General features: G+C 33.2%; 1 protein-coding gene across 1 annotated transcript; it reads right to left on the reverse strand.

Moving 5' to 3' along the window:
* Positions 1–1377: 1377 nt before the first annotated feature.
* On the reverse strand, positions 1378–11000 carry LOC110645573 (uncharacterized). Its single transcript, XM_058150017.1, has 10 exons — positions 10576–11000; positions 9870–10023; positions 8297–8471; positions 7477–7592; positions 7253–7312; positions 6346–6496; positions 6033–6099; positions 2309–2380; positions 2084–2149; positions 1378–1721 (listed from the first exon to the last, which is right to left on the reverse strand). Exons 1-10 carry the CDS (start codon positions 10777–10779, stop codon positions 1587–1589), a joined length of 1200 nt encoding a protein of 399 aa, XP_058006000.1. The 5' UTR covers positions 10780–11000; the 3' UTR covers positions 1378–1586.
* Positions 11001–15920: the final 4920 nt, after the last annotated feature.

The following is a 15920-nucleotide window of genomic DNA, read 5'->3' on the forward strand; positions in this document are numbered from 1 at the left end:
AATTTTGGCAATGGTCGTAGAGAATATGAGTTAGGCTTCCAGATTAGATAGACAAGCCCACATCCTAGAAGTTAACAGAAGTTAAATGTGTGTTAACTTTGGGCTTCTTTGGTCCATTTAAGAACTTGAGGGACTCAATTGAGTCTGAAATTTTTAAGGGTTTAATTGTAATTTTAGATATACTTTAGGAACTAATTTGAGTCCTTTTCAATTTTAACCAAAATTTTTAATTTTGTTAATATAATTCTCGATCTTTGACATGTGTTTTAATTTTTAATAATTAAATTATTAAATAGGTGAAAATACAGAGCAATTGTTAACATGGCTAACTAATTGGTAATTACTATTAAAGGTTTCTATTTTATTAATGGACTCTATATTTCTGATTAAGAAAAATATTGTGAATTAAAAAATTTAGTTCAACATAAGCAATTTTGAGTACGGAAGATTTAATCACTAGAGTTAAAATTAATGTTGAGATTTGAAGATTAAATTAATGAAATTAAAAATACATGAAAAAGTTTTAGATTTTTTTAGTGATTAGTAATATTGATTTCTACTAAAATAAACCAGAGTTCCAACACAGGTAAAATAAGCCAGATATAGACCATGATATTGCTATTACAGTTATTTAATTGAGTATTGGAATTTTTGTGCAAGTCTAGAGAAACACGTCTGGGTTTCTAACATTTGAAGTGATAGCTTAGTCTTTATTTGGTTCAGTGGTTGAAGACATTTGATACACCAAGTTCGAATCTATACTCTCTAACCCTTCTTTAAAAAAAAAAAAAAAAAAAAAAATCATTTGAAGCTGATATTTACTCGTGGAAGTTGTCATCGAATATCCTGAAATTAGGCCTGCATTTTCTATTAGGATATCTTTGAATCGATGATTTCTCCAGTTTTGACTGGACAAGTGGCTGATTGCTATACTGTGATATATCATGTATACTTCAAGTCCAGCCACGGTTTCGGTTTATTGAGGTTCAGGATATGAATTTAAATCGCTCTCTAAGATACTTCAATGATTCTAATTTCGATTTTAATTTCAATTTCAGTTTATGTTCCAATTGATTAGAATTTGATTAAAGTCAACGGTTTAATTTTTTAAATGAAATAAAATTTATCGTTTGCCTGAAACCGATCTGACTGATGATCTGAATCTGATTCAATCATGGCTCAAATCAATCATTGTTCTAACAAGGTTCGGTCTAATTCCAATTAAATTTAAGCCAATCCGATTCTGATTTAATTCACCATTCGAATCGATCCCAAGCGAGATCTATGCATACTAAGATTTATATGTTCCGCTTGTTAACCTGCTTTTGCTCTAGTTTTTTCAAACCGTTTATTACTAACTTCACATCATGACTAGAATTAAAACTCAAAACCAAATTATGATTTACATAATCATTGCAGCAGCCAATTGATGTCATGTGCAACAAGGTCATCAGGCCAATTGGGTAACCTCACCCCGAAAATGGAAACTGATACTCGAGTAGGAGCGAAAAGTTAATCGGAAGCCACTACATACAATTTTAAAAAGGCTTGGGAAATTAAACAAGTTGATTACGTCATCTTTGGTGTCATTCCATCTCTTTGTAAGGTCCAAAATATATGGTACAGCATACTGAAATCAAGATGAGTAAACATCCAACTAGACCTCCAAATGGTGAAGATGCCCTAGAAGAACTCATTCCCCACAACTGTGACAGGGCAACCTGAAACAGAGGCAATAAATTATATATGAAGTACAGGACAACACCGGATTTCCTGGTCTAGGAAAATAGTGACATTTCTTTTCTCACAGCATTCCCAAAATTGATCATTTTTATATATCAAAATTACATATCCATATATCTGATAGATAATACTTGGAGGAGTACATTTTATCATCTATAGAACATAAATGGGAACCGTTTTCAGTATTAAAAAGAGTTGGGGAAGAAAGCTAGTCCTCTCAATGTGGATTGTTATGAGCTATAGAACATAAGTGGGAACTCAGTTCCAGATGCTAATGTAACTTGCATGCCGAGAGGGAGAGAGAGAGAGAGAGAGAGGGAAAGGCAGACCAAAGAAGTACCTCAATGTACTGGACATTTGCAGCCCTGCTGGTCCTTTCAAGCTGAAATCCACGAGCTAAAAACACCTGGAAAGTAGCAAACATGCTTAGAAACCCATAAAGTGATAAAGAAAAGTCACAAAATTATCAGTGACAAAATAAAATTTTGATGGCATGTAGAAATTACTGCACACAAAAGTAGCACCTCTATGAACCAAGAAGATAAATTATAGTTTAAACTAGCACCTCTACAAAGAAGGCCAGAACACCCAGTATAAGCATAAAAGTGAATGAATAAAAATCTGGCACCACAAATTCCTGCAATACAAAAGTTAAACTCAGTATCTGCAAACCACATAATAAACAGATAAACTGGTGAAAATATAATACTGATTTCAAACTCTAAATTGTTAGGACCTCCAAAGATTTAGGGCATGTTTGGCTTACTCTAGAAAAGGAAATAGAATGCAACTCCTAAAATATGATTAGTTTTCTTATGTTGGTACACAAGGAATCTTTTTTTTTTTTTTTTTTTTTTTTTTTTTATAATATTTATACACTTGAATTGCTTGAATTCAGGTGGAAATATCCGCAACTCCAAAAATATGGTTCATTTTCCTATGTTTCGCATATAAGGAATCAAAATTTATTATAATACTAATACACTTGACTCCCTTGAATTCAGTTGGAAATATCTGCAAACCACATAATAAACAGAAACTGAAGAAAAATAATGATTTCTAACGCTCAATGGTTAGGACATCCCCTCAAGGTTAGGACATCCAAACATTTAGAGCATGTTTGGTTATTCTAGGACTAGGAATGGAAGTAGAAGCAATTCGTAAAATCTGGGTTCATTTTCTTATGTTTGGCACATAGAGAATCAAAATTTTTTATATTGCTAATAAACTTGAATCCATTGAATTCAGGTAGAAATGAAATCTAATTAAGTGAATAATATTAAAAATTACAATTAAATTGTATCTAGTCATCTCAAAAAGTGAAATTGGAATGGAATGTCTACATATTCACGTCCATTCATATTACATTACCATGGTGAATTGGATATATCCTAAATAAAATGTCATACTCAATAACTAAAATTAAACAATTAAAATGTCATATATCCCAAATTACACACACACACAAATGGAATTATTGCAATTTTTTTTAGTTCATTACCTAACCGAGATTAATGGAAGTGAAAGATATTGACATATATGCAAGGCAAAAAATAAAAAAAGAAGAGTGAGATTTTCATATCATATTCCAGATGGGGGGAAAAGAAATTCCATGAAAAGTGTTTTGTAGGGCAACTTAAGGCACTGCTATAATCAAAATACTTATTTGTTTGGCATGAGAGATGTAGTTCCAAGCCACAAAGTTAAAGAGACAGTTTCTTGGGATTGAGAGGTCTCATGCAAGATGTTATTTGTGGACCTACCCACTCTATCTATTGTTTATAATTGTTGGAAATCCCGTATTTCCTATACAGCAGATTTAAATTTCCTGTATAGGAGAATTATAGAAGATTTGTAGGAGTTAAAATAGGAGTAGATTATGTTTCCTATTATATTTAGTTACCTGTTTAGTATCAAACTCTTGCATATAAATAGGGACATGTATCTAATCAAATATACACAAAAATAAACCGTTTCTTCCCACAAAACCTGTTTGAACATGATATCAGAGCACAACCACTGGTTTTTGACATAAATAGTACCAGATCTAGTTAGGGTTTCTTGTAGGCCAAAGCTTAAAAGGACTGTTGCAGTGGGGGTTGACTATCATCACCCACCTCAGGAGAAGGAGCAACTGCCAATTGGCCTATTCCAGGAGATCTGCTGCCGTCCGGTGAAGCACATAGCTACGCGATCTGTCGAGAGTGTTGCATTGTTTCTCATATGCCGGTACATGGACTTGCTTCCGGTGAGTTTTCTAGGGTGCTCCCATCTCCGGCGACCTTCTCAGTGGTCCATGCCTCTACTAGCCTGCTTCATCATTTTGGTTTGGGCTTTTTTTTTTTTAGCCCTGTTGCACTTGTTCTTTGATTTTTTTCCTTTTGTTTATTGAACAATGTCTAACAGGAAGAAAACAATTACTAAAGGGAAAATAAGTTTTATCAGTGAAAACCCCTCGTTACAAATAAGTCTCGTAAAGTTTGATGGGACCAATTATCTAACATGGTTCGGATCTTGTTTGCCTTTTTTTCAAGCTAGAGGACTGTAAGGGTTATATCACTGGGGATAACTTGACACTAGAAGCCGCAAGTTCTACCTATAATCAATGGGAATCCGATAATTCGCTTGTGATGTCCTGGCTCATCAACTCCATACAACCTTAGATTGCATGAAGGTATTTACTATTGAATAATGCATCCTCAATTTGGAATGTAGTCTCTCAAACCTATTTCCAAATGGGCAACGATGCATAGATTTATGAGATATCGAATAAGGTTCATGGTACAAAGCAAGGTGAGATGACTATTGCACAATATTTTGCTGAGTTGAGTGCTTTATGGTAGGAACTAGACTATTATCAGGATTTTCAGGCTAGATGTATTGTTGATACTATTAAATTTCAGAAACTGATTGAAAAGGAGAGCATAAATGCTTTCTTGCTGGATTGAATATAGAGTATAATCAAATATGGGTCCAAGTGTTTGATAAGGGTCCGTTGCCTCCCTTGAGGCAAACTTATTCATATATACAGCAGGAGAAGAGTCGTAGGAGTATCATGGTCCATTCCTCCTCTGTGGACAAGGCAAGACTCATAGCTGCCTCCTCAAAAGAACAATCACAGGCTCCTCACCATGGTTCATTGGACAAGGACCAATTGCATTGTGATTACTGTGGCAAGTCTAGACATACAAAGAAACATTGCTGGAAATTGTATGGTTGCCATCAAAGGGCATGGTGGCAAACGAACAGGCCCTTCTAGACCATAAGCCAATGCATCCGAAATAGTAGACTTTTTTAAGGAGAGTTTTTCCAATGAAGAAGCACAAACCCTGAGGTGTTTATTGTCACAACTTGAGGCTCAATCTACCACAGTTGCCTTCTCCAGTTTTGTTAAATCAAATAATACATTTCTTGCCAATCTTGATAAAATTTGTTGGATTATAGATTTTGGAGCAAACAAACATATGACTAGCTCTTCAAATGGATTTTCCACTTATTCTCCATGTTAAGTAAAAGAAAAGGTCCGTAGATGGATCCTTAACTCCTATTTTTGAAACAGGTTTTGTTACATGCATTCTTAATATAAATTTCACTTTAGTTCTTCATGCTCCTAATTTTCCTATTAATATTTTATCTGTCAACTCCATCACTCAAGCTATTAATTGCAAAATTGAATTTTTGTCCTACTCACTGTATGTTTCAGGAATTGAAAATAGGGAGAATGATTGGCAGTGGTAGATTGAGAGATGGTTTGTATCTTCTAGATGACAGTAGTGATTTCTCAAACCCTAGCATGAACCAAAACTGATGCATATTGAGTGTGCACATGCTAGATGTTATGCATGGTAGATCCACCTCCATCAAGCTCCCATGTTGCTTTATGTTATCAGCCTACTTTTTCTTCCATTTAACAATAATTTGTAACTATATGTCCATGAAATGCAAACTTCCCACTTACAACTAGTTAAGGATCTTCATTCTTAGGTGAATAGTGAAAGTGAAAATTCAGGATACATATTTGATCTTTTATTAGAAAGACATTTTAACAACTATCAAATACCTTAAATGTAGACAAATGTTTACCTCCAATATGTAACAACAAAATACTGATAAATTATGAAAACGTAAAAATTCAGATTTTAGAAATCTAAACCTATCATACAATTTACAATCATATCAATTAACATATGATTTTCAATATTCATGCATGCACAGACAATAATTTAGAGGAACTTGTAAGATTTGGACTTACGCTAAAGCAAGTATATTAACAATTCCTAGGAGATTACCTCAAAAGCAAATGTACATATTCCCGCAGCAGGGCTAGAGAGTAAGCCAAATGAAAAAACAGTGGCCCTGAAAAAAGAATAAAGTGCAAACTTAAAGCTTTAAGATATTATAGAAGATAAGGACAACAGGTGCATATAAGAATAAAGCTAGTGGACAACCGTGTGACAATCAGAGTTAAAATTGAAATTGCTTAAAAGGATACACAAAAAAAAAAAAAAAAAAAAAAAAATCACAGAGAGCAGCAGAAGGCAAATAATGTATATGTAAGCACGGTGATTAAGTAGATCCACCAAAACCAGGTGTAAATCTTACACAGGTTGATCAGATGCCTTTGCTCCAGCCTTTATAAGGCAGTAACTGATTCCACCAGTAATTGATGAGAATAAACCAACCAATACGGCATATATGTGGTGACTTCCCTTAGCAGTTGCATTGCTTTTTTCCCCACCTCTAATCCACCCCCCTGTCAAAAGAAAACAAATAAATTTGCCAGTAATGAACAGTTCCACAAGAAAACAGATGTACTGCAATCTGGTGAGGGGGAAAGAGAGCACAAAGCAGAGAGGGTGGAAGGTGAGAAGGATTTTCTTATACATAAAGCTATAAACAAAGGCCAAGAGACCAGAAACAAACGAAAAGTGAAGAACACGTATATTGTTCAAGTCCATGAGTTGCCCGTTTCTCCTGTACGTTATATCTATTTGTATTTCATATCCAAAGTCCCAGCAAGTTATGTAATCCAACAGCTTCACAAGATTGACTAGGTGCCACAAAGGGGGAAAAAAATCTATTAGAAAACCCAGGATTGATGAAAAAAATCTGCTCCCAGAGATTTTTTCCCTTTCAGCATCAGCCTTTTCATGGGGTCCAAAAATAGAGAATTTGAAATAGCTGAAAATAGCAAGCAGATAAAACTCTCATCATGAGAGAAAAAGGAGAGAAGAGGAGAGGAGAAAAAAGGAAGAAAGTTTATAATTCACTTGAAAGCTGATTGTACTATACTTTCTTTAATGCAGAAAGAATATTAGTAGCACTTGTATAAAGCAATCTATGTATGAATAGGGTATGATACAACAAAAGTGGGGATCCATATTGTTGTTATTATAGAGAAAAAAGAAAAACAACAATAATATTACATTGAAATTCTTTCAATTGCTGATATTCTTTAAGCAAACATTATCATCACAGGATAGGAGGTTTTGTTAACTCACTTCTCTACCTTGTGTTCTAAGTATCTGTCTATAAATGAAGACCACACCAATGAAACTGCAAGCAAGACCTGGAAAATGAATGGTAGTTAGCAAAGTAATCACTTCCCACCCAACAAATGCTACTTTTAGCATTTATATCAAGAGCAAGAAGAAAAGAGGCAGGGCTTCCCCACCATTTTCTACCCCTTCTACTGGAAAAAAGAAAGAGTGAAAAGAAGAAAATGCTGCACACCTCCAATATCTGCAATTTTGAACTTTTCACGTAACATGATCCTTGCCACAATTGAAGCCACAATTGGAGTTGTGAAATTTAATACAATAGCCTGGGACAAGGGTAACCTCTGAATGCTGAAAGAGGGAAAAGTAAGGCGCCAACTACTAGTTATTACAGCATTTTGCTAGTTATTCAAATTTCCAAAGAATTAAAGTTTTTCAAGCCAAAGAAAAAGTTTTGGAAACAAGACAGTGCAAGCAGTGAGAATTGTTCCACAAGCAACCAAAACATCAGGTATCATATAAAGAGTACACCAGAGCTGAAAATGTGAACTGACCTTTATAATTTCAACATTCAGTGGTATTGCACAACTAAAAACTTTTTAATGAAACCCTTGATTGATTAGCTCATATAAAATTGTAAAACCATTTCATCATGGGTAAAAGCTGAGCCAGCCCTTAACATTTTCAGAATTACACACTAGCAACTAGAGATGCAGCCTGCAGGTAGTCACACTATATCTCCACAATTATGGTTAATTCATCTCGCATTGCAAATTTAGGATTGCAACATTGCAGATGAATCTATGATCAAGTGATCCTGGCAAGATGCACCACATCTTCACAGTATAAAAATGAGTATTCTGAAAATGTTTGTGATTAAGAAATAATGAACATTGTCTACGTGATCAGTGAACCTCAGTAATTGTACCCTTGCACCCCCTCTACCTGCATCCCTACTGACCCTCACCCACCTAACTGAATATGATAGAAGCAGATGACAAAATGAAACTAAATTGTATCTACATGCAGGAGTACGTGCATCAGGTTGAACTTACCAATAAATAAAACTCAATAATGATAGATATCCAGTTAAGGCTCTCCAAAAGAGAAGTTTCCTAGCATTTGCTGCTCCAAATAATGGCTGTCCACTTCTCCTCAACCATACATATGATAATATCAATACTATTGTACATCTTGTAAATGCAGTCTCAAACAAAGGGATTGACCGAGCTGCCCAAAGCATAAACTGTTAAACTTTGTAAAAGTAAAAACTTGTTCAAATAAAATATCATTCAGAGAAACATCAAGGCAAGGTTATACATGATGGTATTTCTAAAATTATGTTAAAGCATTACCAACTGCCTCTTCTCCATTCCCCACCCTCCACTATGAAAAAACCTTGAGGAAGAGAAGCTAAACAAAGTGCAATTATGGTTTGCTTTCTAATCTTTTCGGTGTGCAAAAGATAAAGTTTAGAAAATGTGGAACTCATTTATGAAGTCATAAATCATAAAAAAAAGAAAAGAAGAAAAAAAAATACTGACAAATCCAATCAAGAGGATTCACAATTTGATTTTTATGTAAGTCTACTAGAATTTGCAATTTGGAAATTGTTTCATTCAACCCTAAAATGTCGAGTTCTATTTAAATCTAATGGGTATAAAAATCTATTTCAATCTTTCAAGGGTGTTTGCAATTTGAGGAAAATAGTGGTCCTGAAAATTTTAGATAAGTATTGAAGACAACAATATTAGCCATCATGTTGAACTAATGGCCTGCAATGAAAACAAGACACCAATGGCTATGGAGAAAGTCCAAAATATTGGAAAATTTAATGAAGAACAAGTAAAGGTTCCACAAATCTATGAAGTCCAAGATTTGCAAAGATCTGAATTTAAAGAAGTTGACTCAAGAGTATTTCAAGCCAGCATTGTGCAAGAACTTAAAGAAGAAAAAATAGACAACATTGAAGTTCAAGAAATTGAAGATTCGTTGATAGAAATTAGATCTCTAGATGAGCCCATAATCCACAATTTTACCCATCATTGGCAGTTTGATGTTGGTGTGTATGTAAAGAAAAAGAAGATAACAACTTCTTTTAGGAAGGAATATCTAGAGAGAATCAAATCCCCTAGCATTAGTCTTTGCACGGATTGCTTATCATATGCCTATCTTTTATTTTGGATGTAGAATTAGAGGAAGCATCTTAGCCTAAGGCATCTCCAGAGGCTTGGCAAAAGGGTTAGCTCCGCATTCTTCAAAAGAGTCTGCTTTAATTGCCTAAGGTGTGTAGGAAGAGGGGCAGGTTTAGAATCTAACAACAATAGCAATCAAGGAAGCAAATTCTTCTCATAAACGAAACAAATGATGCTGCAAACCTAATCTACTTGGTTATCTTTCAAATGAGAACCATCCTCACTTACTCCAATCTTAGCCAAGGGAGGATTTACTTTGTAATGTAGGAAAATGGGTATAGTAACTTAAATTAGCACATGAAGGCTGACTTAGAGGAGAGATCTTTAAACGCATTTGAGATAGCTATATCAGATTGGTAATGTAAAGAAAGTTTATAGCATGCTAAGAAGAGTTATGCTCGATCATAACAGTATAACAAACCAACCTACCTACCAGAGAAAGAATCAGATAGAACTTCCATTACGAAGTAGATGGTTGATGATAAGGCCATGCACAATATGCCCGAGTATCTGGATCCACCCCATATCCAGAAAATAAACTGTGTTATTGGGGATGTCTCTGTTTCAGGTAATCTTGCCACTTGCTCCTGTAAGTTAAGGTTAATAACCATATTCACTTCTCCAGTTCTCACCAATGCTTTTATATTTCAAACTATAATCAAAAGAGACAATCAATCCACATTATCAAATTTAAGCAAACCACTAATTGAATAAGAATTAAGCAACAAATTTCAATAATTAGTTATTGCTTCTAAGCTCAATAATTCAATCACTTCTGGTTCTACCAATTATTTTCTGTTCCCTTCTGATAATATCAATTTAATCTTTCCTTCCTCTTCTTGTTCCCTCTTTTGAATTATAAAGTTAGATCGGTGTCCATTTTTGGATTTGTATTTCAAGTGAAAAATCATTAAATACTAATATGATGTCAAATTCAAATTCCCTTTCTAATCTTCATATATCCAAATGGACCTGAGCTAATTCGCTGTATTATTAGGAATATGAATCATTAAATAAAAGACCTTAAAGATCAAAATTCAAAAAAAAATAATCACTCCTAATCATAATTAACATAAATAAATGACAAAAAACCGATTATAAAAGTAAAGCAATGGAATGATAGAGTTAGGGTTTATTACTCTAGGTTTTCTACGAGAGTAAGAAACGGAAAAGATATTGATCTTGGGCTTCTCGGCCTGGTTCAAAAGAGGGGCCATTTCCTCAGAGCCAGAGCCGCCGCCTGCTCCGTCGTCCGCACTGCCATCAGGTGATGATGCGGATGCGTCTCGCACGATCAGCTCGACCGCGTGATCTCCATCGCTGATCTCAGTAGTGACCGTCATTTTCGCTTATCAAAGAAAGAAAAGAAAACCCTAGAGCTTATAGTTGTGAGTCCAAGATTTGTGTGTATGGCGCTGTCATCAGCTAGGAGGGCGAAGAAATGGTTATTCTAGTTGCCAGAAAGTGATGCGTTAACGGTCAATTTGGTATGCAAACGTGGCAATTTCCAAATGGTCCATTGGGTGGGGAAATCAGTAAATGTTTGTTTGACTGTCTGAGCCCCTGACACTCTGTTTGGATGGGAGGAAAAGGAAAGGAAAAAAAAAAAAAAAAGGAAAAATAAATTGAGTTTGATATTTTTTTTATTTAGAAATAAAGAAAAATCAGTGGAAGAGGGAAAATATTTTTTATTTTTTTTATTTTTTTTTAATTTAAAAAAAATAATAAAAAATTAAAATTATAAAATTATTTTTTTTAAATATATTAAAAAAATTATAAATTTATTATTTTTTTTTATTATTTTTTTTTCTATCTAAATAAGAAAAAAAAATAAAATAAAATAAATATTTTTATTTTTCACTCTTTATTTTTCTTCCCTCCTAAAACATTTTCCAAACAGAGTGCGAATGATTTTATGAGCATAGTCTGCTCACCATCTCTCCCTTAACGCCACTTGGCACTGGCGGGTGAAGGTGATCCTGACATTCCACGAATAAGAAAGAAAATTTATTTAATTAGCAAAAATTTTAATAACCTCGTTATAATAGAATAAATTACTACTTAATTTTTATATTTTAATAAAATTAATTATTTATTTTATATTTTAAAGAATGTATTATATATTTTTTATATTTTGTCTATTTAAATTATTTAATTTTTTTATTAATTTTTTTTATTCTTAATTATTTATTTTATATTTTAAAAAATATATTATTTATCTTTTATATTTTATCTGTTTAAATTATTTAATTTTTTTTATTTTTAATACTATTTAATTTTTTTATTTTAATTAAATTAATTAATTAATCTATATATTAAAAAAATATATTAATTAATTTCTATAATTTAATTTTATTAATTGTTTAGTGATATAATTATTTTTTATACCTAAATTATCTTAATTCTCTTATTTTTATTTCTCTCTTATTCTCACTTATTTTTCTCTCTTCGTATTTTTTCTTCTCTACACCCCCGCACTCTTTTCCTCCTAATTTTTTTTTGTTTTTATCTGTTTATAAAAGATGATTCAAACTATATGCAAAAAAAATTAATCAATTTTTTTTAAAATTTTAAATATAAAATTGATAATCAATATATTGAAAATTAAAAAAATTATAAATTTAAATTTAATCTCTACCTAATAAAATTTTTAAATATATTTTTTAAAATATTATATTTTTTAAAATATATAAATTAACTAATCAGTAGATTAAATAATAATATTATTCAAATATGTTACAAAAATAGATTTACTGCTATTTTCACACAGAAAATGTAATTTAATAAATTTTATTTAATTTTTTAATATACCATTTACTCATATTATTCTATTAAAATTACATAACTGGGGTTGCTAAATTATGATTGAAACTAATAAATTTTTTTAATGCATATTAAATTAAATAAGAATATATTTATAAATAATAAATTAAATACTATTTTAAAATAAAAATAAAAAATAACCTATAATTTGAAATGGATGAAAAGAAAGTAACTTTATTTTTTCTATGACGGAAAGAGTTACAATCATGACTTATTCTTTAATTGAGAATTGCAAACCCATACCTCATTGTAAGCTTAGTCTTCCCTAGCCCGCCCACTTTTCTGGATTTGTACTAATTGCGACGTTGTTACTCTTTGATCGAAAATGTTTGTTGCTGGATTGGTGTCATTTGATTGAGAATTTAATAATTTATTAGGCTTGTATTTTCATTTTGAAAAGAATTGTAATTTTTAAGGATTGTTGGGTTTGTGTTCTCGGTGTTCTTTAATTTTTTAGTATTTTATTTTAGTTAATTTTATAAAAATAATTTTATTAATAAAAATTAAAAAAATAATATTTCAATTTCTTTTATAAATAATTGAGTCTATTTGAATTTAAATATAAATATATGATCTTCCTTTTTTTTATATGGGAGATTGTGATATATTATTAAGAAGGCAAATCAAGATTTATGAGCCTCAAAATATCCTCACGTACATACGCATATAATTTTTTCAGTGTCCAACACTCACTACCATATAACACAGCCGGTCGTGTGGCTGTACGGTAAAATTTTCCTTTCAACTTATTGGGGATCTTACGATCACATAAAACTCCCGTGTAGATGTGCCACGGGAGTTTTATGTGATCGTAAGATCCCCAATAAGTTGAAAGGAAAATTTTACCGTACAGCCACACGACCGGCTGTGTTATATGGTAGTGAGTGTTGGACACTGAAAGAGTCGTATGCCTCTAAGATAAGAGTTGCAGAGATGAGAATGTTAAGGTGGATGAGTGGCCATACTAGACTAGATAAAGTCCGTAATGAGAGTATTAGAGAAAAGGTAGGAGTGGTGCTAATTAAAGATAAGTTGAGAGAAGGGAGATTGAGGTGGTTTGGTCCTGTGAAGCATAGACATACAGAAGCTCCAGTTAGACAAGTAGAATACATTAGGTTAGAGGATAGAAAGAAAAAAAAGGGTAGACCTAAATTGACTTGGATGAGAGTAGTATAACATGACCTATAAACATTACACATTTCTGAAGATTTAACCCAAAATCGTTTAGAGTAGAGAAAGCGAATCCATATAGCCGACCCCAAATTTTTGGAATAAAGGCTTACTTGAGTTGAGTTGAGTTGTACAGAGTTGTGAAAAATAAATTCAGAATTAACATTTGCAAAGAAGTTTAGACATTGCATGTGCCACAACAATTTCTGAACGTTGAACTAAAGAGAAGGACCAAGAGTGTAACGTTGCCGCCTTATGAGTAAATATCATCAACGACTTGGAAGAATGGAGAAACACCAGCAGAGGAATCAGAAAGAGCCAACCATAAAATTTGACAAATAGTGTTAAGAAAAATAGAAGACAGACCCATAAAATGACTAGTCCTTCTACCATTTCAACATTTATAGGTCATTCACTCTTTTTATTGCTACTACCTTTACAGAATTATAACTATCCCGAATTACAATCCCAAGGCCCATACATTTCCAGCGAGAACAGAGATTGGCATCCACATTCACTTTAAGAAAGGGAGATGGTGGTGGTGGTGGTATCCCCACAACAAGGACGGACTACTGAACTACTTTTCCTTCTATAGATTGAGATGTAACTTCAACAAGGAGCTAATTTAGCTTTGCAACTGCCATAATAGCATCTCAAATCATTATTCATAACCACATGGTTCCTATCCCGCTAAAGACATCACATAATTATCACAACTTGAAATAACTCCATTAAATGATGCTACTCCAATAAAGCAATAAACCAATCCATCTGAGTTCCTTTTGTCATATCCTCAATGTGAAGAGCTAAAAGGGATAAAAACCATATACCTCTCGTCCACAAGCAATCATGGAGTATATTGAGAAACAACTCTGAATCTGCATGACAACGTGGGCACAAAGGAGACAACTGGTCTATTTTTGCACACAAATTCGCATTGTAAGGAAGAATGCTCGTCACAACCTGCCACAAAGATAACTTGTTCCAAGGCAGCAAAGGCAAATCCCAAATCAACTTCCAATTAAAACCACTTTGCACTGCGGAAGAGATAAGAATAGCTGAAGCCATCATCTGTTTTGCACAGTAATACCCCGAATGCATATGGTAGATGCCATTTTTACACCCCATCCAATAGATACTATCCTTGGGTTACCTAGAACTAAAGGAAGTTGGAGGACAGCTTCCTACTAAAATGGAAGAAAGGCCCTTTGGATAACATCCCTACACCATGTTACGGTTGAAGGGTCAATTGATTGATCAACTGTGGCATCCAAATCAAGCTTCTGTGGGATTAAAGGGCATTGGTTGTTAAGTCCTGCAACTTAATTATCCTTCCAAGATGCACAAAAGATCCATCCCCAATATGCCAACGAACTCCTTTCAAAAGAACTTTCCTTCCTTTCAACAAGCTATGCCAGGTGTAGTTGGGGCCATGTCTAAGAGTAACATCCAAAAAACTGGAATTTGGAAAATATTTCGCTTTATAAATGCGAGCACAGAGAGAGTCTAGTCTTTGAAGCAACCTCCATCCCTACTTAGCCAACATAGCTATGTTAAAACTCTCCATATGGCAAAAGTCCAATCCACTATCAAATTTGGAATTGCATAATTTGTCCCTAGAGACCCAATAAATCTTCCTCCCTTCATCTGAACTTCCCTACTAAAAATTGTGGATTGAGTGTTGAATCTCCACACAAAACCTATTAAGCAAAGCAAAGCAGTTCATTATACAAGTAAAAATTACCTGGGCCACCAATTTAATTAAGATCTCTTTTCCAGCTTGTGATAAAATTTTATTAATCCACCCTGAGATCCTCTTATAGCTAGAAGGCCCAAATATTTCGAATAGTAATTCACCAATCTAACTTTAAAAAAAAAAAATTCTTGATTTTAGATCCCAACACTGAAAGGGACCTTCTTAAAACAAGAGATCTATAATCTATCAAAATTAATAATCTGACCCCAAGCATATGTTCATACTACTGCAAAATCCATTAAAAATTTTGGCATTCTTGCCTAGTAGCTCTAGCAAAGAGAACACAATCATCTGTAAAAAAAGTAAATGCGACATAATTGGATTGCCTTATTAACTTGAGTACCATGAATAATGTCTTGCTCCACCTCATGTCTGATAATAGAAGAGAACCCCTCAGCATATAATAGAAATAAATAAGGAGAAAAAGGATCTCCTTGACACAGCCCCCTCTTGTGGAATTAGATGACTATAAGGATTGTTGAAAATATAGTTTGGGTCATCCATATGAGTCAATATGGATCTATTAGACTTAAAATCAGAATTAAGAATAACCACATGAGAAGTCATGTAAATTGCCAAAAGGTGGAAAAATAAAAAGTCATGTACATTGCTAAAAGGTGACAAAATCCAAAAAACATGTACATTGGTTAAGGGTTGTAACTTGCAGCATTCAAAAGTATAAATGGGCCATAAGGCCATATTTCTAATGAATGCACTAAAATTAGAAGAAGAAAA

Source organism: Hevea brasiliensis, chromosome 7 (assembly GCF_030052815.1).
Source record: "Hevea brasiliensis isolate MT/VB/25A 57/8 chromosome 7, ASM3005281v1, whole genome shotgun sequence".
Taxonomy (NCBI): Eukaryota; Viridiplantae; Streptophyta; class Magnoliopsida; order Malpighiales; family Euphorbiaceae; genus Hevea; species Hevea brasiliensis.

Excerpts from the sequence above, each read along its gene's own strand:
- LOC110645573 (XM_058150017.1), bottom strand. The coding sequence starts at position 10,779 with ATGACGGTCACTACTGAGATCAGCGATGGAGATCACGCGGTCGAGCTG. Across the intron at positions 7,313-7,476 it reads CAAAATTGCAGATATTGGAG|GTCTTGCTTGCAGTTTCATT; the intron begins GTGTGCAGCATT and ends TTCATTTTCCAG. Across the intron at positions 6,100-6,345 it reads AAGGCATCTGATCAACCTGT|GGCCACTGTTTTTTCATTTG; the intron begins GTAAGATTTACA and ends TTCTTTTTTCAG.